Source organism: Ammodytes marinus (assembly GCF_949987685.1).
Source record: "Ammodytes marinus genome assembly, chromosome: 4".
NCBI lineage: Eukaryota > Metazoa > Chordata > Actinopteri > Uranoscopiformes > Ammodytidae > Ammodytes > Ammodytes marinus.
The window spans coordinates 17171993-17194650 of NC_137233.1; the positions used below are offsets into that span (position 1 = coordinate 17171993).

At 41.0% G+C, this 22658-nt stretch overlaps 3 protein-coding genes across 3 annotated transcripts; 1 reads left to right on the forward strand and 2 right to left on the reverse strand.

The window, feature by feature from the left end:
- Positions 1 to 802: 802 nt before the first annotated feature.
- On the forward strand, positions 803 to 6155 carry ninj1 (ninjurin 1). The gene is made up of 3 exons (XM_080025445.1): positions 803 to 1158; positions 3742 to 3979; positions 5445 to 6155. Exons 1-3 carry the CDS (start codon positions 1099 to 1101, stop codon positions 5585 to 5587), a joined length of 441 nt encoding a protein of 146 aa, XP_079881571.1. The 5' UTR covers positions 803 to 1098; the 3' UTR covers positions 5588 to 6155.
- A 129-nt stretch (positions 6156 to 6284) lies between these two features.
- Positions 6285 to 10496, reverse strand: card19 (caspase recruitment domain family, member 19). The gene is made up of 6 exons (XM_080025444.1): positions 10443 to 10496; positions 9806 to 9948; positions 8923 to 9079; positions 8713 to 8775; positions 8492 to 8557; positions 6285 to 8405 (listed from the first exon to the last, which is right to left on the reverse strand). The coding sequence occupies exons 1-6, from the start codon at positions 10447 to 10449 to the stop codon at positions 8296 to 8298; spliced, it is 546 nt and encodes a 181-aa protein (XP_079881570.1). The 5' UTR covers positions 10450 to 10496; the 3' UTR covers positions 6285 to 8295.
- Positions 10497 to 10994: 498 nt separating this feature from the next.
- On the reverse strand, positions 10995 to 22503 carry bicd2 (bicaudal D homolog 2). The gene is made up of 8 exons (XM_080025439.1): positions 22007 to 22503; positions 18686 to 18898; positions 16241 to 16393; positions 15410 to 15844; positions 13897 to 14781; positions 13530 to 13681; positions 12719 to 12950; positions 10995 to 12258 (listed from the first exon to the last, which is right to left on the reverse strand). Exons 1-8 carry the CDS (start codon positions 22238 to 22240, stop codon positions 12256 to 12258), a joined length of 2307 nt encoding a protein of 768 aa, XP_079881565.1. The 5' UTR covers positions 22241 to 22503; the 3' UTR covers positions 10995 to 12255.
- Positions 22504 to 22658: the final 155 nt, after the last annotated feature.

A 22658-nucleotide genomic window follows, 5' to 3' on the forward strand; every position in this document is an offset into this window, starting at 1 on the left:
TATGATAAATGAAGAAACATAGCCTACCAATATGCAATCAAAAATGATATGGGCTCTGAGTCTGATGTGATCTTGAGGAGGGTCCCTATATTTCTGTCGATATTGATATGTAAATGATGCTCATTATTAAATGTGTGTTGTTTCAAGTGCAGCATGCAGCTCCGCATTGACACACGGGGTGGCAGTAAAGAGCCGTTTTGCATTTACAGTCTGTTAAATACAGGGCCCCAGGATGCTGCCTTCTCCGAGCAACCAGCATGGACATGTGGCCAACCCATTAGTATTGCATGGTGAGGGGTGGAGCTTATTTTCATACGGCCCGTAGGCAGATTTCCCTGTCCACACAGTACAAGCGGCGAACAAGATTGTGTCTCTGCAAAAATTTTCTGGATATCAATCATAGGCTCATACTTATCTTTAGACCATATACTATTAAAACTGAAGTTTTCTCATTTCAAAACGCCACCTCAAGCGTTTTATTAGCCCAACGGCTTTTAACGGCTTTCAGTTTGTTTTCGCCAGGCTAGATGCTACAGAACGAGAATGATTCTACTCCCGCCTCCAGTCCGCTACGCTTGCCGCCCTCTTTCTTGATAGGTCCATAATGCAGCTACGTCCATGCTACGTCATGCTTTGGGCCGTATGGAATTTCCGGATTATACTTCCTTGTTGCTTCTCTGCGCCTATGAGCAGCTTTCATAGGAATGAATGGGCGCCATGTTTCAATACGGTGTCCATTTCTTTATATGTCCATGGTTAAATAGCAATGCATGACTTTGGCTCAGTCAGTCCAAATGGAACACTTCGTGGCTAGGTAGGCCTATATAGGCTACATTACATCAGAGTTTCACTTCACGTGTGGTGAAAAAACCCTATAGGGGCCTGCCCTGCTCTCACTTCCCCTAACAGGGTACCGCCGCCCCACCAATATATTGGAGGGGCGGTAGTCCGGAGCTCTTCTACCCTCATGTCGTCACAGCAGGCTTTTGTATACAGACCGTGCCCCTGCCTACCCGCCGCCAGGACCCTCGACTGCTTTGAAGCCCAAACACCAACTTGTCTGGGGTGTTACCTGGGAATTACGCTGTTATTAACAAGATGGCAACGGAACACTTGGAGATGAACGGTGATGCTGATGACCGAAACGGCGAGGCGGAGGTAGGCAGCGCACCAGTCCCCGGGTTGTAGCTTGTAGTTAGGCTAGTATCCAATCTAAGCTCTCTAAAAGAACCCTCTTCATGTTCACTCATGTTAAACCGCGACTTATTGGCCTACTGGTCAGTCTCAGCCAAGGGCAACCCCTACACCAGTCCGAGTGTGAGATATTGGTCTGTTTGGCTTTTATCCATCTCTCTCATCCATTGACACATTCTCGTGCCTCTTGGTTTTAGCCTACTATTTATGGTTTTAGCCGGCGAGGCAGTTTATTATAAACTACTCCTACTGTTTCAAGGATTTTGAATTCATTGAGTAAATGTGACCGGTTAGCTGCTGTGGATTAGCTCTGACTTCAGGGCTATAGGATTTCAACGTATCACTTTGTGTTTTACTTTTGTCGCTACTCCAGTTCCTGCTGTTGCTGCCCACAACGTTTCAGATTACATGACCTAGCGGCTAGCCTATTTTTTCTTTTACGATCTATGATAATGACCAACGATACGGAAAGACCATGCGGCTAAACTGGGTGCAATGATTGCTCTGAAAAAGGAAGTCCAGGTCGGTTTACTCTGCCAGTGACCCAATGACATGACAACAAATATGCACTTTGGGTAGGTCCTTACAAAAACAAGTTGGGATAGCTCTTTCCAACAACACATCAGTTATTATCTGTCAAGATAGTGTCTAACAATGAAATGCATCTTGCATTAATCAATGCATCATTGAAACAGTGACATTTGAGTTATACAATGTTATTATTATTTTTGGCTTTTTAGTTGTGTATTTTGAATGACCTGTCCTGAAATTAAACAACTATCAAATTACGAAAACATATTTTTCAACATGCTAAGTAGATCTTCCAAACCTAAACAAAGAAGTTGTGTTTATGCAACAAAAAAATTGTCCCGGCCCTCATCCAAAGTTATTGATGTCATTTTGAGTTTGGGTTCTCTAAAAAGAGGATGCAAAACCTTCCTGCCCAAAACCTTAGCACCTAATTAACATTTTAAAAGGGAAGTTCAATGAGAGATCATCACTCCCTGGAATGCAGGGAATCACTCCTGGGAAGAAATTTAGAAACGAAAGAAGAAAAAAAACTGAAAACGAACTTGTGGCAGTACGAGAAGTGACAGATGTAATGGCTGACAGCTAATGACCTGCTCACACTCATCTGCTGGTCTACCACAAGAGCACCATTTCCCTCTGTGGCCAAGCAGGTGTTGGTGGGTAAAGGGAGCAAACGCTGAGTTGAACTTCACCGTGTAATGTTGACAACCTGAGGCACAAGGCTGGCTTTGTTGGACTGCTACACTTAACTCCCCCACTTAACCAAACGTTGAGCTCAGAACTCAACTCATATGAAGAGAAACTGTTTTCTCGACAGCGACTGTGGTTTATAATGTGTTTTTTTTAAATAACTTACTATTTACTACATGACCGCTTCACTTGACCAAGACAAGTCATTTCTTAACTGCTCCACTGAGAGGAAGGAAATTAGTTCCAACATGGGAACTTTTCCTGGGAAAAAATTATCCAGCCCTTGTGTTTGGTGCAAAAACACTTGAAACTTTGCTTCCTTTGACTTTCCACAGGCATATATTTCACATTTAGTTTTTATCCAATAATAAAAGTATCTGAGAGTGATTTTTGTTATAGGTGTGTGCTCTCACGTGTACTTTGTGTGGTGTATTTGTGATCTAGGTCACATGTTCATAAGTGTCTTTGCTCACTTTTTCCGCTGTACTGTATATGGGTGGAGGCCATTCTGGCACGCGTGTTTCAGATGTTTGAGCTGGTCAGCCCTGAAAGAAAGGATATGGGGGCGGGACCTGATAAGCCTTTGGCTTCTTCCGTCTCCCTTCGGGCAACACAAAGTATGATGTATGAATATTTGCAAGAGAAAATTGTGTATTGTGTGGAATTGTCCGAAAGAATAATAAATAAATATGGGCTTGACAGATTATTTTCATTTTTATACGTGAATTTAATATTTTTTTTTCATTTATATGATGCAGCTTTGACAGAAAAGCCCCTGTTTGAGCGGACATGATTTTGGAACGTGTAATGCCAAGTGGGGTTTGAAGAGCCTGCAAAAGAAAGCTCGACAAATGTAGCCGCATTTTTTTAAATCTTCTAAGAAGATTTTTTTTTTAAATCCAAGTTAGGCGGATATGTGCTTTCTGTCTCCAGGTTAAAGTTACTTTTCAAACATTATGTTTAGGTTTAGACAAGTTTCATACAAGGAAGCGCATGCTTTTGCAGTGTCAGTGTTACAGTGGTCAAAGCTAACATTTTCCAAAATTAGATCTCTATCACAACAGCACACTGACAGAGGGGTATGTCTAGTTTGATTAAGTCCATTTAGTTAGAATAATAATAGTACCAGAGACTAGGTTACATCACCCGATCACTAACCAACATCTGATGGCTATATTTGTGCCTACCCTAATAGAGCCATTAATGAAGGAATATTACAGATGAAATCATGCACTGACAAAGCTTGTTCAGGTATCACATTGCCAGCCATCACCCGTGTGTTATTGTACGTGATATACTGACGCCAGCATTTGTGTTTGCGTCCAGGCCCCGCTGCGAGGCCGCTGGAGGAGGCAACAGGGACCTCTGAACATGAACCACTATGCCAACAAGAAGAGTGCAGCAGAGAGCATGCTGGATGTGGCTCTACTCATGGCCAACGCCTCCCAGCTGAAGGCTGTTCTGGAGCAAGGACCAGACTTCACCTTCTATGCGCCTCTCATTACTCTCATCAGCATCTCGCTCATCCTACAAATCGTAGTGGGAGTTATGCTCATCTTCATAGGTAAGTCTCCACGTTTCTTTTTTTTTAATATATTTTTTGGGCATTTTTATGCTTTATTGATAGTGCAGAGAGACAGAGGTGAAATGGGGCAGAGAGGGGAGCGACATGCAGAGAACGACCGCGGGTGGGAATCGAACCCGGGTCTGCTGCTGGGCCCGGCCCGGGAGGGGGACGCCTTACCAACTGAGCTAAAGGCGCCCCCAGTCTCCACGTTTCTATTATGGGGTTGTTAGCATTGACAACTGACAAGATTCACATGAATAATGTTTACTCCTCTGCACACAAAATAATTGAAGTGTCTTGTACTCCAATATACAGTATAACTCGAAATACCACCTGGCCGAACGGTGAAAGTAAAGTAGTGGTAGGCAATGCGGAAAGAAGGTAAAGCTCCTAAAATGCTACAATACAGTACAAGGTCACTGCGACCTCACAGTAGGTAAAGTCACCGTAACCTTTAGCCTCCAAAACCTAATAAGATCACCCTTGAGTCCAATTGTGACCTTGTGCTTAATTTGCCAACATTTTTAACTCTTAAAATATTGTGCTCACAAGATTTGAGGTCAAAGTGACCTTGACCTTTGACCTCCCAAATCGAATCAGTTCATCCTGGAGTCAGAGTCGACATTTGTTTCCAAGTGGTGTGTGACCCTGATGTTTCACACAGTGTTACACAGATCATGGGAACAAAAATGACAGCTGCTTTCAATTTGTGCTCAGACGTTTTTCTTTTTTGTTCTCAGTCTTTACTAGCTCCACCATTGATACTTTCCATGCACAAATCCTGTAAGACATAGAACGTTTTCCCTCACAAACTCCACGTTTAAAGACTCTTTTCTCGTGCAGAGTTTTTCCCCACTGGTTTAAAAAAATGGGTTTTACAACCACAGGCTTCCCTCTTTTACCCACATCGTTCCACTAACTCACAATGTTATTTATGATTATTTGGGTAATCTGGGCTCACAATATCGTTTCTTTAACTTCTCAGTAAAATTGCTGACTAATGTATCAGACTGGTAGATTTGGGGACGGACTCAGTCCTGAAACATAGTGTGTCCTCCCACATTCGGATGTGCTACCTCCTCCCCCCTGCCTGCTCCCTTATCTTATCCTAACAGAGAGTACTAATCTGTCAGTCCCCTCTGCTGGCTTTAAAGGGACCTCTTTAAATACAAAATATATGATTTGCCAATGCTAAGAATGTGAGGGAAAAATACAGATCAACTCCCCATTTCAGACCAGCGAGGCATGTAATGAAGGATGAAGCCAATTATTCACCTGAGGGCACTGCTGTCACATACTGTTAATATACTGTATGTCCCAGTGCTCACTGCTCAGTAATGATTACTTCACTGTTTATCTGAGATGAAACTCTGTGATGCCCCAGTGTGGGGAAAAGCGGTCATTCCTGCTTGACTCAGCAAAACCCACTAACGTCTTCATGTCTTTATTTCTCTCCTGTCAGTCAAGTGGAACCTGAATGATGAAAGCACGCACTACAAGCTGAACATCATGGAGAATGTGGCCACAGCCTTTGTCTTCATCATAGTCGTGATCAACGTCTTCATCACAGCCTTTGGTGTCCAGCGGCCTATCCAGAAATCTTGAACATGACTCTCCATGCCTGCTGATTAGCTCAGTAAAGATGGGTGACCTAGCGCAGGATATTTATTTATTCACCAAACTAAGTGGCAGTCTGGCTTGTTTGCCTTTCCTTAATTCAACCTCTAGCACTTCAGGTGACTCAACATACATTGATGATCAGGTTACACTGGCTGTATGTGGGTGCTCCATTGACAAATGTGTGGTTAGCTTTTATTTCATGTGGCAATTCACCAGTTTGTTACCTCATATCACGCTCAGGTTACTGATGCAAATAAATTATTGCCTTTACTTGTGTTAAAAAACAAAACATATCAGGAGAATACCAACATATTCTGAATATTGACTGAAAAAATTACATTTCACAATTACAATTTTAATAGGAAGTGCATCAGGAGCCATCTTGGCCTAAACATAATATGCAGTGCTACAAACCTCAACCAATGAATGAAGTGGACCTCACATGCCCTTTTAAGTACTATGCAGAGTTTACTGTGTCATGTTTAAATTAATTTACATGTATATTTGTTTGTTTCTCTTTTGTGTTTGAAGTATTGTGTACATAGTTACTTTTAACCTTTTTTTAATAACTTTTTTAAAGACCAAAAATGTTCACATCTTTTACTATATGATCTTATTTTACACACTGTGACTTTTTTTAATTAAATTTATAAATAAAACAAAAACAAAAAAAGCAACAAGATGTGCTTAATTTCCTGTTTATTCTTGTCATGCATTATTTTTTTCTATTGTACAAAGACAAAAGTCTCAATCCAACAAATGATGGCACTTCTAAATATAAGGCATTTTTAAGAAGAACACACAATGTGTCAAACTGTCAGGCACTGAACCTCAACGCGGAGACATCCATTGACAACCATCACAAATCAAATATAATTATTTCTTTATCAGAATGACAAAATGGTTAAGTGAAAAAACAATAGAGACATGCAAGTTGCATAAACGTTGTAAGGTTTCTGTTATTGGCTTCTGTTAACCTGACATTTAACCACCATAGCACAAATACATTAACAAAAGCACCCACCATGATAAGCCCAAAAAATTGTTTACAGTCTGGAAAAATAATATCAACTTTTTATACACTGACTTATCAATAGGCATAGTCGTCAAAAAGGCACAGTAATAACAAAACAATATCCACTCTATATGATGCCTAACTAAAAAATTGGTGGAGGTGGGACTTTTACAACTTTATTTTGAATCGCACAAAGACAATCTATGTTAGACGGTAGAAAAAAGTATACGTCTCAGAAATTGTGATCGTATTTAGCTTTAGGCTAAATGTTGGAGGCTAACGGAAAAATAGAAGGCTTCATACTGCCCGACCAAGCGGAAAAAAAGACATGGGGACATATTCAGGCAGTTTCCGGTGATAAAATACAGAGGGGAAGCAGAGGGTGGGCGTAGTCAAAAGAAACTTAAGAGATGGTAAAGTATCTTTCAGAAGAGAAACAAAATGGAACTATTGTTTGATTTACAGCAATAACATAAAAAAAAACTTGGTTAGAGATGCCACGAAGTAGGTGACAATGCCTTAACCGTATATGTGTTGAAGACCACTAGGGCCTCTTCCATCCTTGTCAAGGGGAGTGCTAACCTTCTCTCCTTTCATACAACACGGCAACATAAAGGAGGGACGGCCGTTTATATAGTGTGTGACATGCAACTTGGTTTCACTCATGGTTTAATTTCCGGATTTACAAATATTACTTATTTATAATTGTTATATACAAGTCTTTAATATTTCCCTTGAAACCGACTTGTATGTAGTCAGGCTTCATTTTTACGACTCATTTTTCCACATTTAGACGTTTTGTTTTTATCATAACACTACCCATAATTCCCTGCGCTGCTGCAGCGGGATATCATTGGTACGAGCAATCACGTGATAGGAAGGCTCACAATTAACTGGTTTTATACGGTTTTAGCTTTAGGTCATACTCTACTGACACACCGCATTGTTTCAGGCCGTCCACAAGGCTGGTCCCTCTTATTTATTTATTTATTTTGTCTGAATCTGAGCACAAGGGTTTCGGGAAGCTGTGACAACTACCCGACACAACACAGACTATATTTGGTGATGTAGTTCCCTGTTGACCACCAGAGGGCAGTTAGGTTTACCAAAGAGCTTGGCCTAGTCTACAGTACAGGTTGGACGCAAGTGGCAGCATGTTTCTGACTCAGCTTTGGGAGTAGGCTTAATTGGGGAAAAATGCATAATTATTCATTGCCCAAAATGTTCAGGACTCAGTATCCTGCAAATAAATATACCAACTCAAGGAGTGCTGTCTGAACTGCAATACAAAATGTAAAGAGAAGAACGTCCCTGCAAGTGTTCATATTTAGTATTTAAAACGTCTTATTTTGTTCACACTTTCCCTATTTAATTTTAGTTATTTAAACTGCTTCATGCCACATTTGAAGATTGTAGCAAGAACAGCTTGATCAGCCTGTTTTTGATTTCACTGTGATCATCCCTAGATTGTATTCGATCCCTTTAACCCACTTGAATTGGTATGCCTAATATAGCTCTGAATTTTCCCCATAGTTGTCAATTTAGATCACAAGCAAAAACAGTAAACTGTGTACAAAATTTGTATTCAACCCTTGAAAAGATATATTGTGCTGTGTTTTGGTACAAGTATCATCCATACGAGCAGTACCGTTGAAGCCCCCGGTGGGAAGAGTAACCCTTACTTCATGAGGCTTTCCTCGGTGTACCATATGAGCACCTCATGAGCCTTTTTTTTCAAACCCAGAGCAGCCATCCCTAGGGCCCTGCTGCCTCCCGTCACTTTATCCTCTGCAGAACAAAGACACGTATTAGTGCCACTGAACATATATTACAATATTACACATAATCAATCAAAATGAGTATGATACACTTACCACTATAGTAATAGAGTAAAGCCATTCCCATTGCAACACTGAAACATCCCAGAAAGAAGAGGGGAGCTGTAAAGAGGTAAACACATAACAACATCAGTGAAATTCATTTAGCTTGCGTGCTGGTCAGTGATGAATAACATTTAAGAACAGCAGTTTAAAAAATGTTTGAATGATGACATTGCACAAAAATTGACATACATTCGTATACATTTACAACTTACTTCTGTCGTTCATAACATATTTCTGATGGTAGACACGAGGATATGTGAGTGGATCAAAGGAATCTGGAAGAATGACGAATGATAAGTTTTAGTGTGCAGAATATACTAGAATACGCAACTAAATACTGTATAGGCCTACGATCCATTCTGTAATATCCAAATCATCAATAGCCGGCTCACTGAGCTCAAAAGTTATGTTTGAGGACTAACCTCTGAGGCGGAGCCGTGTGGGCAGGCTGTAGTATACCTCCTCTACATGCAAATGAAGAGCTCTGTAAAACTCCCTGCAGGCCTCGTCTCCCTTCCGCTGCAGATGCGTCAGAAGCTCACCCAGCCGAACACTTGTAGCAACGTCCAAGTTTCGGAACTGGATACAAATAACAGTTATAATGGGATATTTTCAAACCCCAAAATGGAAATGTTCTTTTCTTGCGTGCTTGCTGAAACAGCTTAACTATAAGCCTGAATTAAAACATCTCTGCTGGAATTTATTTAGAAATGCATTTGATGCATTCATGTTCAAGTGTTTATGTGTTTTTATGAAGTCAAGTTATTTTTACATAACACACAAGACATCATTTCCTTGATCCATTTTTATTCCCACACAGGCTCTTCATGGCCAGAAGACCTGAATGTACCAAGCCAATGAGTGATGCTTGAGAAGAAATCACTTCAAATGCAGTGATAGTTAATTTAATCAAGCCATTTGAGTGAGTGAATGAGGGTCAATTCAAAATGAGCTGGTTGAAGCACAATTTTTAGGTATTTTCATAATGTGTTACTTATTTAACTCTAGTGTAAGGTACAGTTACTAATGCATTGTAAGATTAAGATTGTTCACAAAGTTTATACAATGTGATGAATTAATGCACTACAACACATGCACAGCTATAGCCGCCCTACAACATTAAATTCCGCTCACAAAGTTAAAACACCATGTGAAGTAGCCTAGTATAATAGCCTAGTAAAGGTCACAAACATTTTGCAGTCGATTTCGTAGGCTAAGCTACTGCATTACGAATAGTTTTACACTGTAATGTTACTTTGACAAAAGTAGCCTACCTATACAGCGAAATAGCCTACGATGACTCACTTTGGTGGCCTCCTTGTCTGTGAGGATCTGCGGGTAGATCCTGTTGAGCTGCAGGATGAGTTTGTCCACCAGCTCCGTGTCCAGTCTACGGTCAGCCTTAAGGAAGGCGCTGTCCTCTATCAGCTGCTCGCGAAAACTGTCTCCTGTCCATGTCAACAAAGGTTCACAAAAGTGACTTAGTAGGCTACATCGTCAAGAATACCCTTCCATGCATTTGTATTTTATTTTCATTTGAATAGGAAGCTAGTGGGCGGAATAGGCTATGCCACTAACCCCAGTCTTTCCCCGTAACAAGGAGAGGAGTTTGAAGACATGGGGGACCGGGATTGTCGCGAGACGAAAAACACTCGGTAGGCCTATATCACAAACTTCTATGTTGACAGCGAATTGAAATGTAATGCTTTTTCATTTGACAAACGTGTAGTCGATCAAACTTTTTCAGACACCTCAACTTAACAGGACTTGCATTGAGACGTGGTTACGCTGTCATTGACAGAGAGAGCCAACCTCTCGGGTCGTTAATGCAGAGGCAATGTATGTGATTTGGTCTTCATGGTTAGACATTATAGCAAAACATATGGCCAATAACATGGCTAAATAAGCGTTATTTATTTTATAATCAAAGAAAGACACGAACCTCCCATTGTGGAGTCCCCTCTGTCCTTTGTTTGGAAACGCCCTCTGGCGTCACCCCGCCGGTAGGGAGTGGCTTACGTCGACGTCTTAAAAAAATAAAAACTTTCCTTTTCACCGGAAATGGATATCAATGTAGCAAAGACCACTAAGCTACAAACTAGGAAATGTATGGATGGGCTGTCAGTTTTATACAACTGTAAAGCTACGAGCATTATGCTAACAAAATGGGTGCATTTCTGTAAAATTAATAGCAGTTTGCAGTTTCACATTTTTAATTGTGGCCATGATTAGATGAGGTCCGTATGGATTTGTCTAATTAGATTTTTTTTTACACAATGTTGCATCGTATATTCAGCTGCTGAATTATTTGTTTTAGAAAAGTGAAATATACACAGCAATACAGCCAATAGACTACCCACCCAATAGAACCATCATTGTACTCGCTAATGACAACTAATAACAAATATTTCATATATTTATTAGTAGCCTACCTTTTCAATTTATCAGAAACTGAACAATAAAAAGAGAACACCGACCACATAATTGTGAAAGTTAGGATTTATTTATTCACCAGCCATAACTGTTCAGTCGTGAATCTTGCTAGTGTTTTAGCACAAAGTCAGTCTTATCAATATTCTGACAAGCCACCTCCACCCAAGCTCCCTTATGAAACAAAAAGGATGATGGCATCCTGTATAGTCTGAACAGTGTCAAATAAATACAACAGATGTTATAGTAAAAACATATAAAATCAATTTGGATAAGTACGTGAGCAACAATGTGAAACATATCATTTATATAGCATAAACATTTAGTTATTTTCTTTTCTGTGCCATGTTTGCAAATCGCACTTGAGAATGGCACTTGAGGCTTCATGTTTACAGGCGATGAATATTAGGACTCAAAAGGTTTACAAAAAGTTGTATTAAAACAATTACATTAAAAACTCTCTCCTTCATGAATACTATCAACATCCGACCATAACTTAAAAATCTTTAAATAAGCTTTGCAATAATACTCTTCCTTAGTCCTAACAAGCACGACTGAATTTGTAACAGCTCTACCAGTTAAGACCCTGAATTTGAAGCTCCATATTTGCAGGATCATAGTTAAAATAAACAGCAGAAATGGTTGTCAAAATCCTTGATAACTTTGAAAGCTTGTTTCTATGGTCAGAAAGACACCCTGTAATAAAAGGCCAAAAGGAAAACAAATAAGGCAGAAATGATAATGTCTCTATACTTTTTGATTTCAACCAGAGTGGAAAGTTGCGGCCGTCAAATTACCCCATAGTTTTCTTGCAATGAAATAAATAGGGACACACATATTTTCAATAACTTGACAATGTGATCTGACAGATAAACATGCACATCCAGTAAAAACATTGTACAGTATAATACTTTAGAACAATTAGTATGACATGAGAAAGAAAAATTAATGACCTAAGAGCAAATAAGTAAAACAAAAAGTGCTCAGTAAGTGTAACACAGGAAATGGGTTATCAGCAAAGCACGCATCATGATTCACCCATTAGTAACAATAGTGGTGCAAAATATTGTTGGAAGACTGAAGGACTGCAGTGGGCAGCAGATGCAATGAATCGTTCTTTCTGCAGTCAAAATGTTTGACAGAAGTTTGCATACTTATTATGGCACTCTAAAACAAGGCCCTTGACAAATATTGAATATGTCCGTGTGTTGGCGATAACATGATTTGGATCATGATTAGAAAGTGAAGGAGCCAGGAGCACAGGTGACTGGCAACTGTCACAGATCCTCTGACATACCTCCTTAAGGTCACTTGGCAGGATAGATTTACTGCAAAGGCAAAGAAAAAAAACAGTAGAAAATAACATTTAATTATTGCTGACTGATTGTTGACATTTGAATTTCCACTGAATCACTGAGATTATCAATTCAATTAGCAGGTAGGAAGGTAAGATGCAGGGGACAGAGGAGCGAGGCCATTATGCATGCAGGTGAGAGAAAAAGAAAGTTGCGTTATGACCATGACGCAATTTGTGTAAAAGTGTATGTTCCTTTAGTTTGTAGAAAAGAAACGCCTGCTCAACCAGGCCAACATTGTGAACACCACCATGTATTGTCAACATTACAAATGTATTAAATAAAGCTTAATATAGGAAAACAATGTGTGTATGCAGAGTCTAAGAAATATGCTAATCTTATAATAGTATAGAAGTTTAGAAATGGCACATACAGCCTTGCAGATGACCCAGGGGCCTCTGCTGATGCTATTGGGGTCAGAGTTGGTTCTTACATGATGGTTGGAAGAGGCTCCCTTGCCCTTTGATTTGCCCTTGCCTCCCACCGCTGTAGCATTGCTGCGGCGCGCCTGCTCATGGTCAAACTCCAAGTCCTCCAGGCGCTGGGTTAAGGCCAGTTTCTGCTGGATGGCCATGCGTAACAGAGAGTTCAGGGTCTTCTTCTCATCCTCAGCAGCAGACAGCTGCCTCTGCATGTCGTCTAACTGGATCACATACTCGTCACACCTGAGAGCGAGAGAGAGAGAGAGAGAGAGAGAGAGAGAGAGAGAGAGAGAGAGAGAGAGAGAGGAGAAGTGGAGAAAAGAGCGGGACAGGGGAAAAGAAGAGACCAGTGATTAACACTATATCCAGCAGGTGGAGCAATTTGCCTTAAACTGCAGCTACTGTCACATGTTTTCTCCATTCCCCAGACAGCATTTTTTCCAGATGGGAGGATGAGTCTCTGCTTGCTGACTCACACAAGTATTACATCAGACTTTTTTTCCCACAATTCTTTGTGTCTTTCTTAGATACAGACACGAACACAAAATAGTTTGAAGATATAGGCTTATTTTTTGTATTTTTAAATTTCATCAGTAGAAAAGTATTCTGTAAGGAGGCAAAAAATATTGGGATAAAGATATATCAATGTTCTTTTGGTATATGTTATGTAACAAAGACAGAACAATATATGTTATGTATTATGGTCTGAGCCCTGGAATACCTGGCCACCAGAATGCCACATGATGGTTAATTTTGTTTTGTTGGTCAGTTCAGTCCTGACTCAGGACTGAAATGTAAACCGACCATTATGTATAATCGTACCTTGTAGCAAACATGGCCCGAAGAGAAGAGAATGTGGCCGCATCCTCTTTCAGAGCCTTGAGTTCATTGCGGAGCTTCATTATTGTCTCAGTCACCATGGCCTTCTCGCTCTCGTACTTACTCTTCAGGTTGGCCAGAGCCACCTCAGCCGTCTAAAGGGGGAAAATAATTAGTATTTTCTTGCATTGTTGCAAAGTCTAAACTAATTATCCTTTTTTGTGGAACAATGAAATGCACATCCTTCCTCTGAGAAACACACACACACACACACACACACACACACACACACACACACACACACACACACACACACACACACACACACACACACACACACACACACACACACACACACAGGTCTTCTGACCTGTTTGTTGGCCTTCAGCACAGCTCTGAGAGTGGCGATCTGTTCCCTTTTGGTGCTAAGTAGAGACTTCAGTTTGAGGATCTCTCCCATACAAGCTTCCGTGTCCTTGTCTGCTACCGTGCTCAGCTCCAGATTGGCAAGTCTCTGGCGTGACAGTTCTGTGGTGCGGTCCACGGCCTGCTGCAGGTGGCGGATCTGGTCCCTGATGATGGCCACCAGGTTGTAGACGTTCATGGGTTCTGGCCGGTACTCTGTAGCAGGATTCTTGCCTGCCTTGTAGTAGTCTAGCATGACGCGGTTGGGCGTCTCGTTGTTGCACATGCACACGTGGTTGTAGAGGTTGGCTAGCTCTTCACTGAAGACTATGAGCTCATCCTGGGCCACGTTCAGGCTGCCCAGTGATTCTCCTGCAGCCTCACTCACCACACGCAGCTCCTTCCCCAGACGAGCCATCTCTGTCTTGTCCACCTCGCTGATCTTCTCCAGGGAAGACAGCTTTGACCTCAGCTCCAAGACCTCGCTGTCCAGCCGCGCTCGCTCCTCTTCATACTTGCTTCGACACTGCTCATACTCTGCCCTCAGAGTCTTCAGCTCCTGCCTCAACTCCCCGGCTTCAGACACGGCCACAGTGTATTTACACTTCAGGATCTCAGGGCCATTGATGTCCAGCTCATAGTAGTCTCCGTCGTCGTGGCTGTCCCTGTCTTTCTCGCTGTCGAGGGCAGAATGGCGCTCCTTACTGGCCTGGAGCTTTCTCATTGCACTGAGGTTCTCTGTCAGCTTGTTGACGGTTTCCTTTTGTTCAGAGACCGTCCCATAGGCTTGTTCCAGTTGCTTCTGGCTCTCTTGCAGAGAGTTGATCAGGGCCCCTTTCTCCCGCTCCACCTAACATAAAAACAAAGGTTTGAGTCAGTTGGCGTTGTAACTTCAGCAACAGCCATTTGTCCAGCTGACAGAGGGCCATATTTTTCTTTCATTGCCTCTCTTTAGTCAAATTAAGAATATTTTTTAATGTCCAAATAAAAGTACTTGATGGTCATGGATGATCAATAACCAAGTATTTACACTGTAAGGAGACACATTTCTATATTCTCACTTTTTGTGGACAGATGAAACCTGACTGTGTCTTCTGTACATAGTTAATTTTGCAGCAATAATTTTAACAAACAAATAATAGGTATTTGCTGTTTTGACATTTGCATCATTAATGATATACTTCAGAACGCACCCCATAACCAACAATCATAATAAGCTTCTTGTAAGTCAAATTTAGAGTCAGTCTAAGTTCTTTTCTGAACCTTGTGTTTTCTTGATAAGATTTATTCAACAGTTGGCAGAGAATGAGAACTGTGCATTCAATTAGTTTAGTCTGTTCTGGACTACTGAATCACTGGGAACAATTAAAGAGTGATTGCGACTAATGTTTAAATAAAAAAAAAAAAGCATTTGAGGCACTGTATTGAAGCTAAACCACGAGTCTGGATGGTCTAAGAGCCTCTCACAGTATTCATACCTGCCCAAGCTGCTGTTTAAGTTTCTGGATCTCAGAGATGTTGAGCTCACTCAGCAGGTCGTCCACCAGGCTGGGAGCCGGCTTGAAGGACTCTCCTCTCTTGTCGGCCATCTTGACCAAGCCGTTCTCAAAGCCTCTGATCAGATCGTCGTTGTCCGGCTCGGCGATGGTGGAGGAATCCCCATGGAGCTTGATGTTGTCCATGGAGATGTGGAAAGAGCTGTTGTACACAGAGCCGCCAATGGTCATGTAGTGGGAGAGCTCCTTGCGCAGGGAAGCCTTCTGCTCACGCTCCGTTTTAATGGTTTCTAAGGCCTCTGTCAGCTGCCGCTCGGCGATTTCTCTCAGACGCATAGCTTCGTCCATCTGGCTGTGTAGACACTGGGAGTCCTCCTCCAGACGACGGATCTCATGCTTTAGACCTTCAAATTCCACCTTGGCGGATGGTCAAAAATATATAAAAAGATTGTTAGTAAATATTGTTACTAAGTTGATGTTGTCAAGTTGTGTCAACTCAACTGTAATTCCTGCATTTAGGCCAAAAAGGCTAATATTGTCCTAAATTAACATAACAATATTGTCCAGTGACCATTAAACAAAACCGCCAATGTAAAATTCGGTGTGAATAATTATACACATTTATATTAATGAGGTTTTAATGTCTTGTCTTGTCAACACTTACATGACACAATGACTATGTGGTAATATTAGAATCAATAATCAATCATTTGTCTTGTGTGAGTTTTGAGTTCAATCTATTTTTCCATGATCTCCACACGGCTCATGATGTGTTTTAAAGTGAGCTGTACCGCTCCGTCTTCTTGGTCTCACCTGGTTCTGCCTGAGCACAGACACTTGTTTCTGGAGAGAGATGTTCTCCTCCTCCAGCTCGCTGTAGTCCTGCAGCAGACGAGCCTCGCGCACCTTGTACTCTCTGATGTCATCACGCAGCTGACCCCGCTGCAGATCCTCCAGGTCTGAACTCTGTACACATGAAGCATGAAGAGAAGAGAGGCCATATGTTACGGTAGAATAAACTCTGACTCAAATCAACGACCAAGTGAAAGATCATCCAAGGCCGTGAAAATAACATCCTTTCAACTGTCTGTGGTGGAGTTAAATGAGGATGAACACGTTGGCATGTTTCACATACGTCACGGGCAAGACTTTGGCAGGCGAATGCATTGTCGGAAGGATGACATGTTCCACTTGCCAATCCATGCTACAGAGAGCCCTGGGGGAGAACATCCTTTGTCAGGTTATCCCCAGGGATCTACGAGTTAAATGTAAGACATTTTAATACATTTTAAATGCCACTTAAAATTAAATTGAATGCCAAAGTCAGGCCATACTGGAAAAAGTAAGTCAAATTCCAACACATTTTAAAAGGTACTCTTAATAAAGAACATTTATTTTAAACTCACATTAATATGCTCAAGTGGATATACCATAAAAATTGCTTTGTGAAGTATTTGTATACTGTTAATAACAAAATCAAAAAGTGCTTATTTGTCACATAACGACCCCTCTCTAAGTTTTTTTTTTTTTTTTTCAGACATATCAAAAACAATACAAAACAAAATGAAAAGCATAAAAATACAATAAACAAAATGTATGTTTAAATGACTTCACAAAAATAAAAATAAATATCTGTATTGATGTGATATGCCTGAAAAGGAGCAGGAAGAAGTATACACTTATTTAATCCTACCCCTTTTTCCATGGTAAAAAAAAATATATATATTTATTATATTCACTTCTTGTATTCCATATAATCTCTATACAATCTATCTATACAATTGAAAGAGCAAATCAAAAATGTAAGAACTTTGTAAAGTAAGTTTACTTACTGCTACATACTTTGCAGCGATATTCAATACCTTTAAGGCCGTATTTTGATAATATTAAATTCAATGCTTTCTTTAATGCTTTTCGGACCCTGTGTGTACCCCGTTTATGTCACTTACAGTGGACCATTACATCATCTTCCCTGCTAGTTTGATCGCAATCCAGCTAACCCCACTACAAGCATAAACTCTAACAACTCACCCGACCACTAGTGGGGTCAGATCGCCATGTCAATATAAACTTCCACTAGTTTAACTAACATTTTCTTTCATCCTAGTTTGATTGGAGCTGAGGCACACCATAAGCCTTTGAAGCACAGCGGTACTATGATTCAAATAATTTAACATATTAAGTTTCCACAGTTTAACAAAATAAAAGCCTAGTAAAAACCCACAACAAGTGTAAATGGTGAATGTGGGCGTCAACAACGTCCAGAGAGAAATTTCAGGTTAAAGGCACACTATGCAACATTGTAATGAACAAATCCAACAAAAATAATCCCACTCAATGATCACTTCTGCCCCACTGGAATATGTGGTGTTGTGTTTATCTGCACAGTCATCCTCTCTCTGGTTGTATTTTACATAGTAGCATTTGTTGGTATTGTTTTGTAAACAGAAGACTCAGGTCTAAGCTCCACCCAAGTTCCTCCCTGCTACTTTGTGCAAGCAAGCGAGCAGGCACCTCCGTCACTCGGGGGAAATTCACAGGAGGGAGAACACTTTCCAGTTAGACATACAGTGTGTTACCCTCTGAGCTAACCAAAGCTAACCCCAGTCAAGGCAGTGGGGAGAGGCTGCTTCTCTGTGCTCTGCTGTGGGAGAGCTGGACTAGCGGTCCAGTCATTCACCTGGAGCGTGCAGCAGCGTGACACCATGCGCTATTATTGGTTGAGGCTTTTAACACTCTCCACGTGCACTGCTCAAATGATTAACACCTAGAAACGTCCCAATGGGGCAAAAAATCTGTGAGCCAATAAGCAAGCAGCATGCTTGATGTGCCAAGATCTAAAAGTGCTGGTGATTGGCTGTGTGGAGCTGCAGTGCCTCAGGAGATAGGGCATTTGGGGTAATCTAAAAGCAGTTACTACGATTTCAGTTTATTTCAAGTTTTATTTATTGATATGTTGTAAAAATTCCTTTTTGCACGTAAAGTGTTTTTTTTAAATCATAGTGTGTGATTTCATCTTGTTAAAACTGATTTCATAAATATGGTATTGAAAAAAGTATCATTCAGGTCAGGAACCAGTATTGAAGTCAAGGTATCGGTATGTAAATATTTTAAAACGATACATGATATGTCCCGGCTTTATCTAGAGAATGCTGTGTTATTAATATTTTATACTCTTCATAAATTAGGACCAGAATGATTTAAATTAGATTTTATTAAAATGAGCAAAAAGTGTATATACTTTTGTTAAACATTCACCTCTTTCATCTCCAGAGCAATGGTTGACAGGCGTTCGTTTTCAGCTTGTAAGCCGGCGAGGGTTTCTTTGGTCTGTCGGAGCTCATTGTGCAGCTCCAGGACCTTCTGCTGGTACAGAGCCTCCTTACTGGCAGACTCCAGCATCAGGGACTCTTCCCTGCTCTCTCCATCTGCTGCCACCTTCTTGTGGGTTGAGTAAGCTTGTCCAAAGGCCTGGGGGACAGAGTGGAAGAATAAACATCAGGGCAATCTGTTTAACAATGCAGAGTTGATTCAAAAAGACCTGGCGCCCATCATTGACTGCTTTTATTACTGGCTGTTTGTTTGCCTTGTGTCACAGACGACCCTTCAATCACAAATTATTTTTTCTCAAGATGGTCATATTAGTCACTAACTGAGCATGGAAAGACATGACTGCAAGCACTGACATTTGAGCGGCATAGATTTGAATTTGTCATGCTCATGTGACAAGCTGGAGCAAAGTGAAGGCTGACGTCTTGCACTCTACATTCAGGAAGCAAAAACATTAATCAATTTGGTTTGTCTTGGAAATATGTGGTAAGAATTACGGTTTGCAATTGCATACAATAATTTGATTTAAATTATTGTTAAAAGCCTAGATTCCTAGACCATTTTTTTCACGCTACATGCAGTCAATCACAATCAAATTGCCAAATTAAACATCTGCAAAACCCTTATTTACATACGTTAACCTGAAGTCAGTTAATGGAGAAAAAACTGATGTACATATATCATCAGGGTTATAGTAAAACTTAAAGTCAAAATGGAAGTAAGTATTATTCTAATTTACTAAACCTACCTTAATTTAAATTACTGTAAATTAAGAAAAAAAAATCCATTTTCTCTCAGGTCTGATACAGGCCTTCTCGATAGCAGAGGTGTGGGCAAGGCAAGGTCTAATCAAAGTGATCATTTGTGGCATTGTGAATGTACAGTACTCATTGCTCAATAACAAATAAACTATAGGCAACTAACAGTACTACTGACAAAGTATTGGAGAACACATTCAAAGTTTGGATTAAAAGGTTTCAGATTCCCACAGCCATTGACTTGAAGAATTTGGACAGTGAACTAAGCTGGTGATGTAAAGACCAACTGTCAAAGAACTTCCCCCTAGCATCTAACCCATAGATAGTAAATAATAGATCTAACCCCACCTTTTCTTCCTCCACAGTTTTTAGGCAAACTACTTAATATGTGTAACAACAAGCAGTGGCCAGTCACTGGTGATGTGAATTGACCCATAGTCTAAAGCACAGTATGTGCTGATGGACGATTCCCTTTTCCTACATCAGCCTCGGTCAGAATCATGAGATACCACAAGCATGACTGCAAGAATGACTCGCACGCCATAAATGACTGGGCTGTGATCTATGCCATCAATAACATAATGTGGACAAACATCACTATAAACATAAGATTAGGAAAGATAATAACCTGATTATGTTCTCGTGTTTGACTGCTGATTGAAAAAAAAACAAGCAACCTTGATACATCACATTGGGCTGTGGAAAATTAGAACAGACATTTTCACTATTTTGTGACACAATGAGAAAGACCAAACCCCAGGATGTGTTAATGCTAAAAAATTATCATTTGTGGCAGCTATACATACACATTTGACTCAAATTAATCATGTAGCAATGTCTGGTAACGCTTTTCTTTTATTTAAAAAAGCATTTAAAAAAAAAGAGAGACAGATAGAAACTGACTTATATCTGAGCCTAACATGCTCTCTATTCAGAGACTTTATTCTGTCCACACACACATTTGTGGCTTTTTCCGGCTACCGTTAAAACACCACACAATGAAATATCCCCTAAATTATTAACAGTGAGCAATAGATATATAGTTGATTAATAGTTACCGCAACAGCTGGATGTTGAAGTCAAAGTGGACGTGCCTTTAGGATGCAGTTCCTCTAAACGTTTGTAAACTGGCTGCCTAATCTGAACATAATCAAATGGAAAACCCCAACTTCTCTACTGAAACACACTCAACGCTTCCCACACGTTGGGATCTTAGTAGCTAATGGAACTTCTTCTTATGTCTGCTGTTCTAGGAATTTCAAAATCATCATTGGTAATTTTAAAATATATTAAAGCTCACATGTATGTTATTGTTTGTTTTTCTCCTGGTTTGCTTGACAGGTGTCCTAGCCTCTTCAGCTGTGGCTGCTTTTCTGTACTACCTCAGATTGGCCCAGGCTCTCCCTCATTTACCTTTTTTTTTTTTGAGAGATGGCAGCAAATGGCAAACCCAAACACCAGTGCTTCAGAGATGACAACAGCTGGGCTCAAAGTCATAGCATTTGAATGTTGGGTAAAACCAGTCTCACAGCCGAGCTAGATCCCGGTTATGATGATAGATGAAAACCTGCTTGCCATGTGCACTTTGGTCTCTGTGGGCTGCTCTACTGACCCAACCATACTGACAAACCCCTACAGAGATAGGCGTTAGTGAGGACAAATTCTGGATTGACCAGAGGCTAGCGCTGTTGTAGTTGTTGCCAATTAGGACATCAGGAGAGGAGAGTTATAAATAAACCATGGAGGGATATTATATTTCTCACATGATTCTCTTTGACTACAAAACGAACCTGAAACATATGAATGCATTCTCTACCAGCCTGACCATTGCCTTTGCTTACCCACTAAAGCAACTGCAGGTTGGCAACATGGGGATGTACATTTGACGTTATTACTGCAGCTGCATACGTCGGACTTGAAGGCCTCATCCATAGCCTACCAAGAGCATAGGCCTACTACAGGCAAGTGGCCAAAAAGTAATAGGCTGCTCACTTTTTAATCTTTCGATGTGAAGAAGACATGAGGCTACACCACTATTATTTTTATATTGCTTATTTAACAATGAATAACATGAGTTACAATCAGGGTATAGGCTACAACATGTTAATAAAGCCACCATAACCTCAATTCCTGACAAACTTCATCTAACAATTAGCCTATAGCAAATCGATTAACACTTTAGACTCTTTTGCCTTAGGGCTAAGATTCAAAGGAATCTGAGTGTGCCCGTAGGCTTCATGATTTATTATGTTACTCAAACTGAGTTGTTCTGACTGACACGTTCAAACCTGTCGGTAAAGAGGCACTGTTGATGCGCCAAAAATGTAACACTTAACGTGCTGCAAACATATTATTTATGGGTAACATGCTAAATGTGTTCACATACCGAAATGATTAACGTAACATCTCCAGACTCTCTCTCTTTCTCTTTTTTTTAAGTGTCTGGTTCATAGAATGGGTCTGGCTGCGTGGCTATAAGACCCTGGGTTACCTCCTTCAGCTGATCCAGCTCATGTCGGACCGACTCGTACTCCGTCTCCAGCTCATCAAATCGCTGCTTGAGCAGCTGTTTCTCCTCCAGCACCGCCAGCCCGTACTCGGCCGCCTGGATCTTCTCGTGGCTCGTCTCGCGGAGCTCCCGGGTGAGACGCTCGACCTCGACCCGCAGCCACTGCGGCCCGGCCTCTGTCACCAGTACCGCGTCGGGATATTCCTGCTCCTCCATGGATGTCTTGGTGGGCAGCCGACAGACTCACAACTGTAACGGGACCCAGCCCTGGCTAGCAGGAGCAGCGCAGAAAACCACCGACACCACAAATCACTGCCGTCTTTGTTTGACTCAAATTGACTCGCATTGTCGGGACTCAAATGGTGTTTAGGTCCCCTTGTATTTTCCCGTCGCTGACTTCGACAAAACTTAACCTAAACGAAACATTTGTCATTCTCGAGGAGTTTTCTTCAGCCTCCCCATTAAGCTGACAGAGGAAACTTGAGTTGAGATCATCGATTGGGGGAAAAAACGCTACCCCTGAACGACATTCAAATCTGTGCGAGAGGGAGGGGAAATGTAGTTTTGTGCTACGCCGGTATCTCAACAACTGTGTAAGTCAGCTCGCCTTGTTGACGCCAAGTACCAGGAAGCA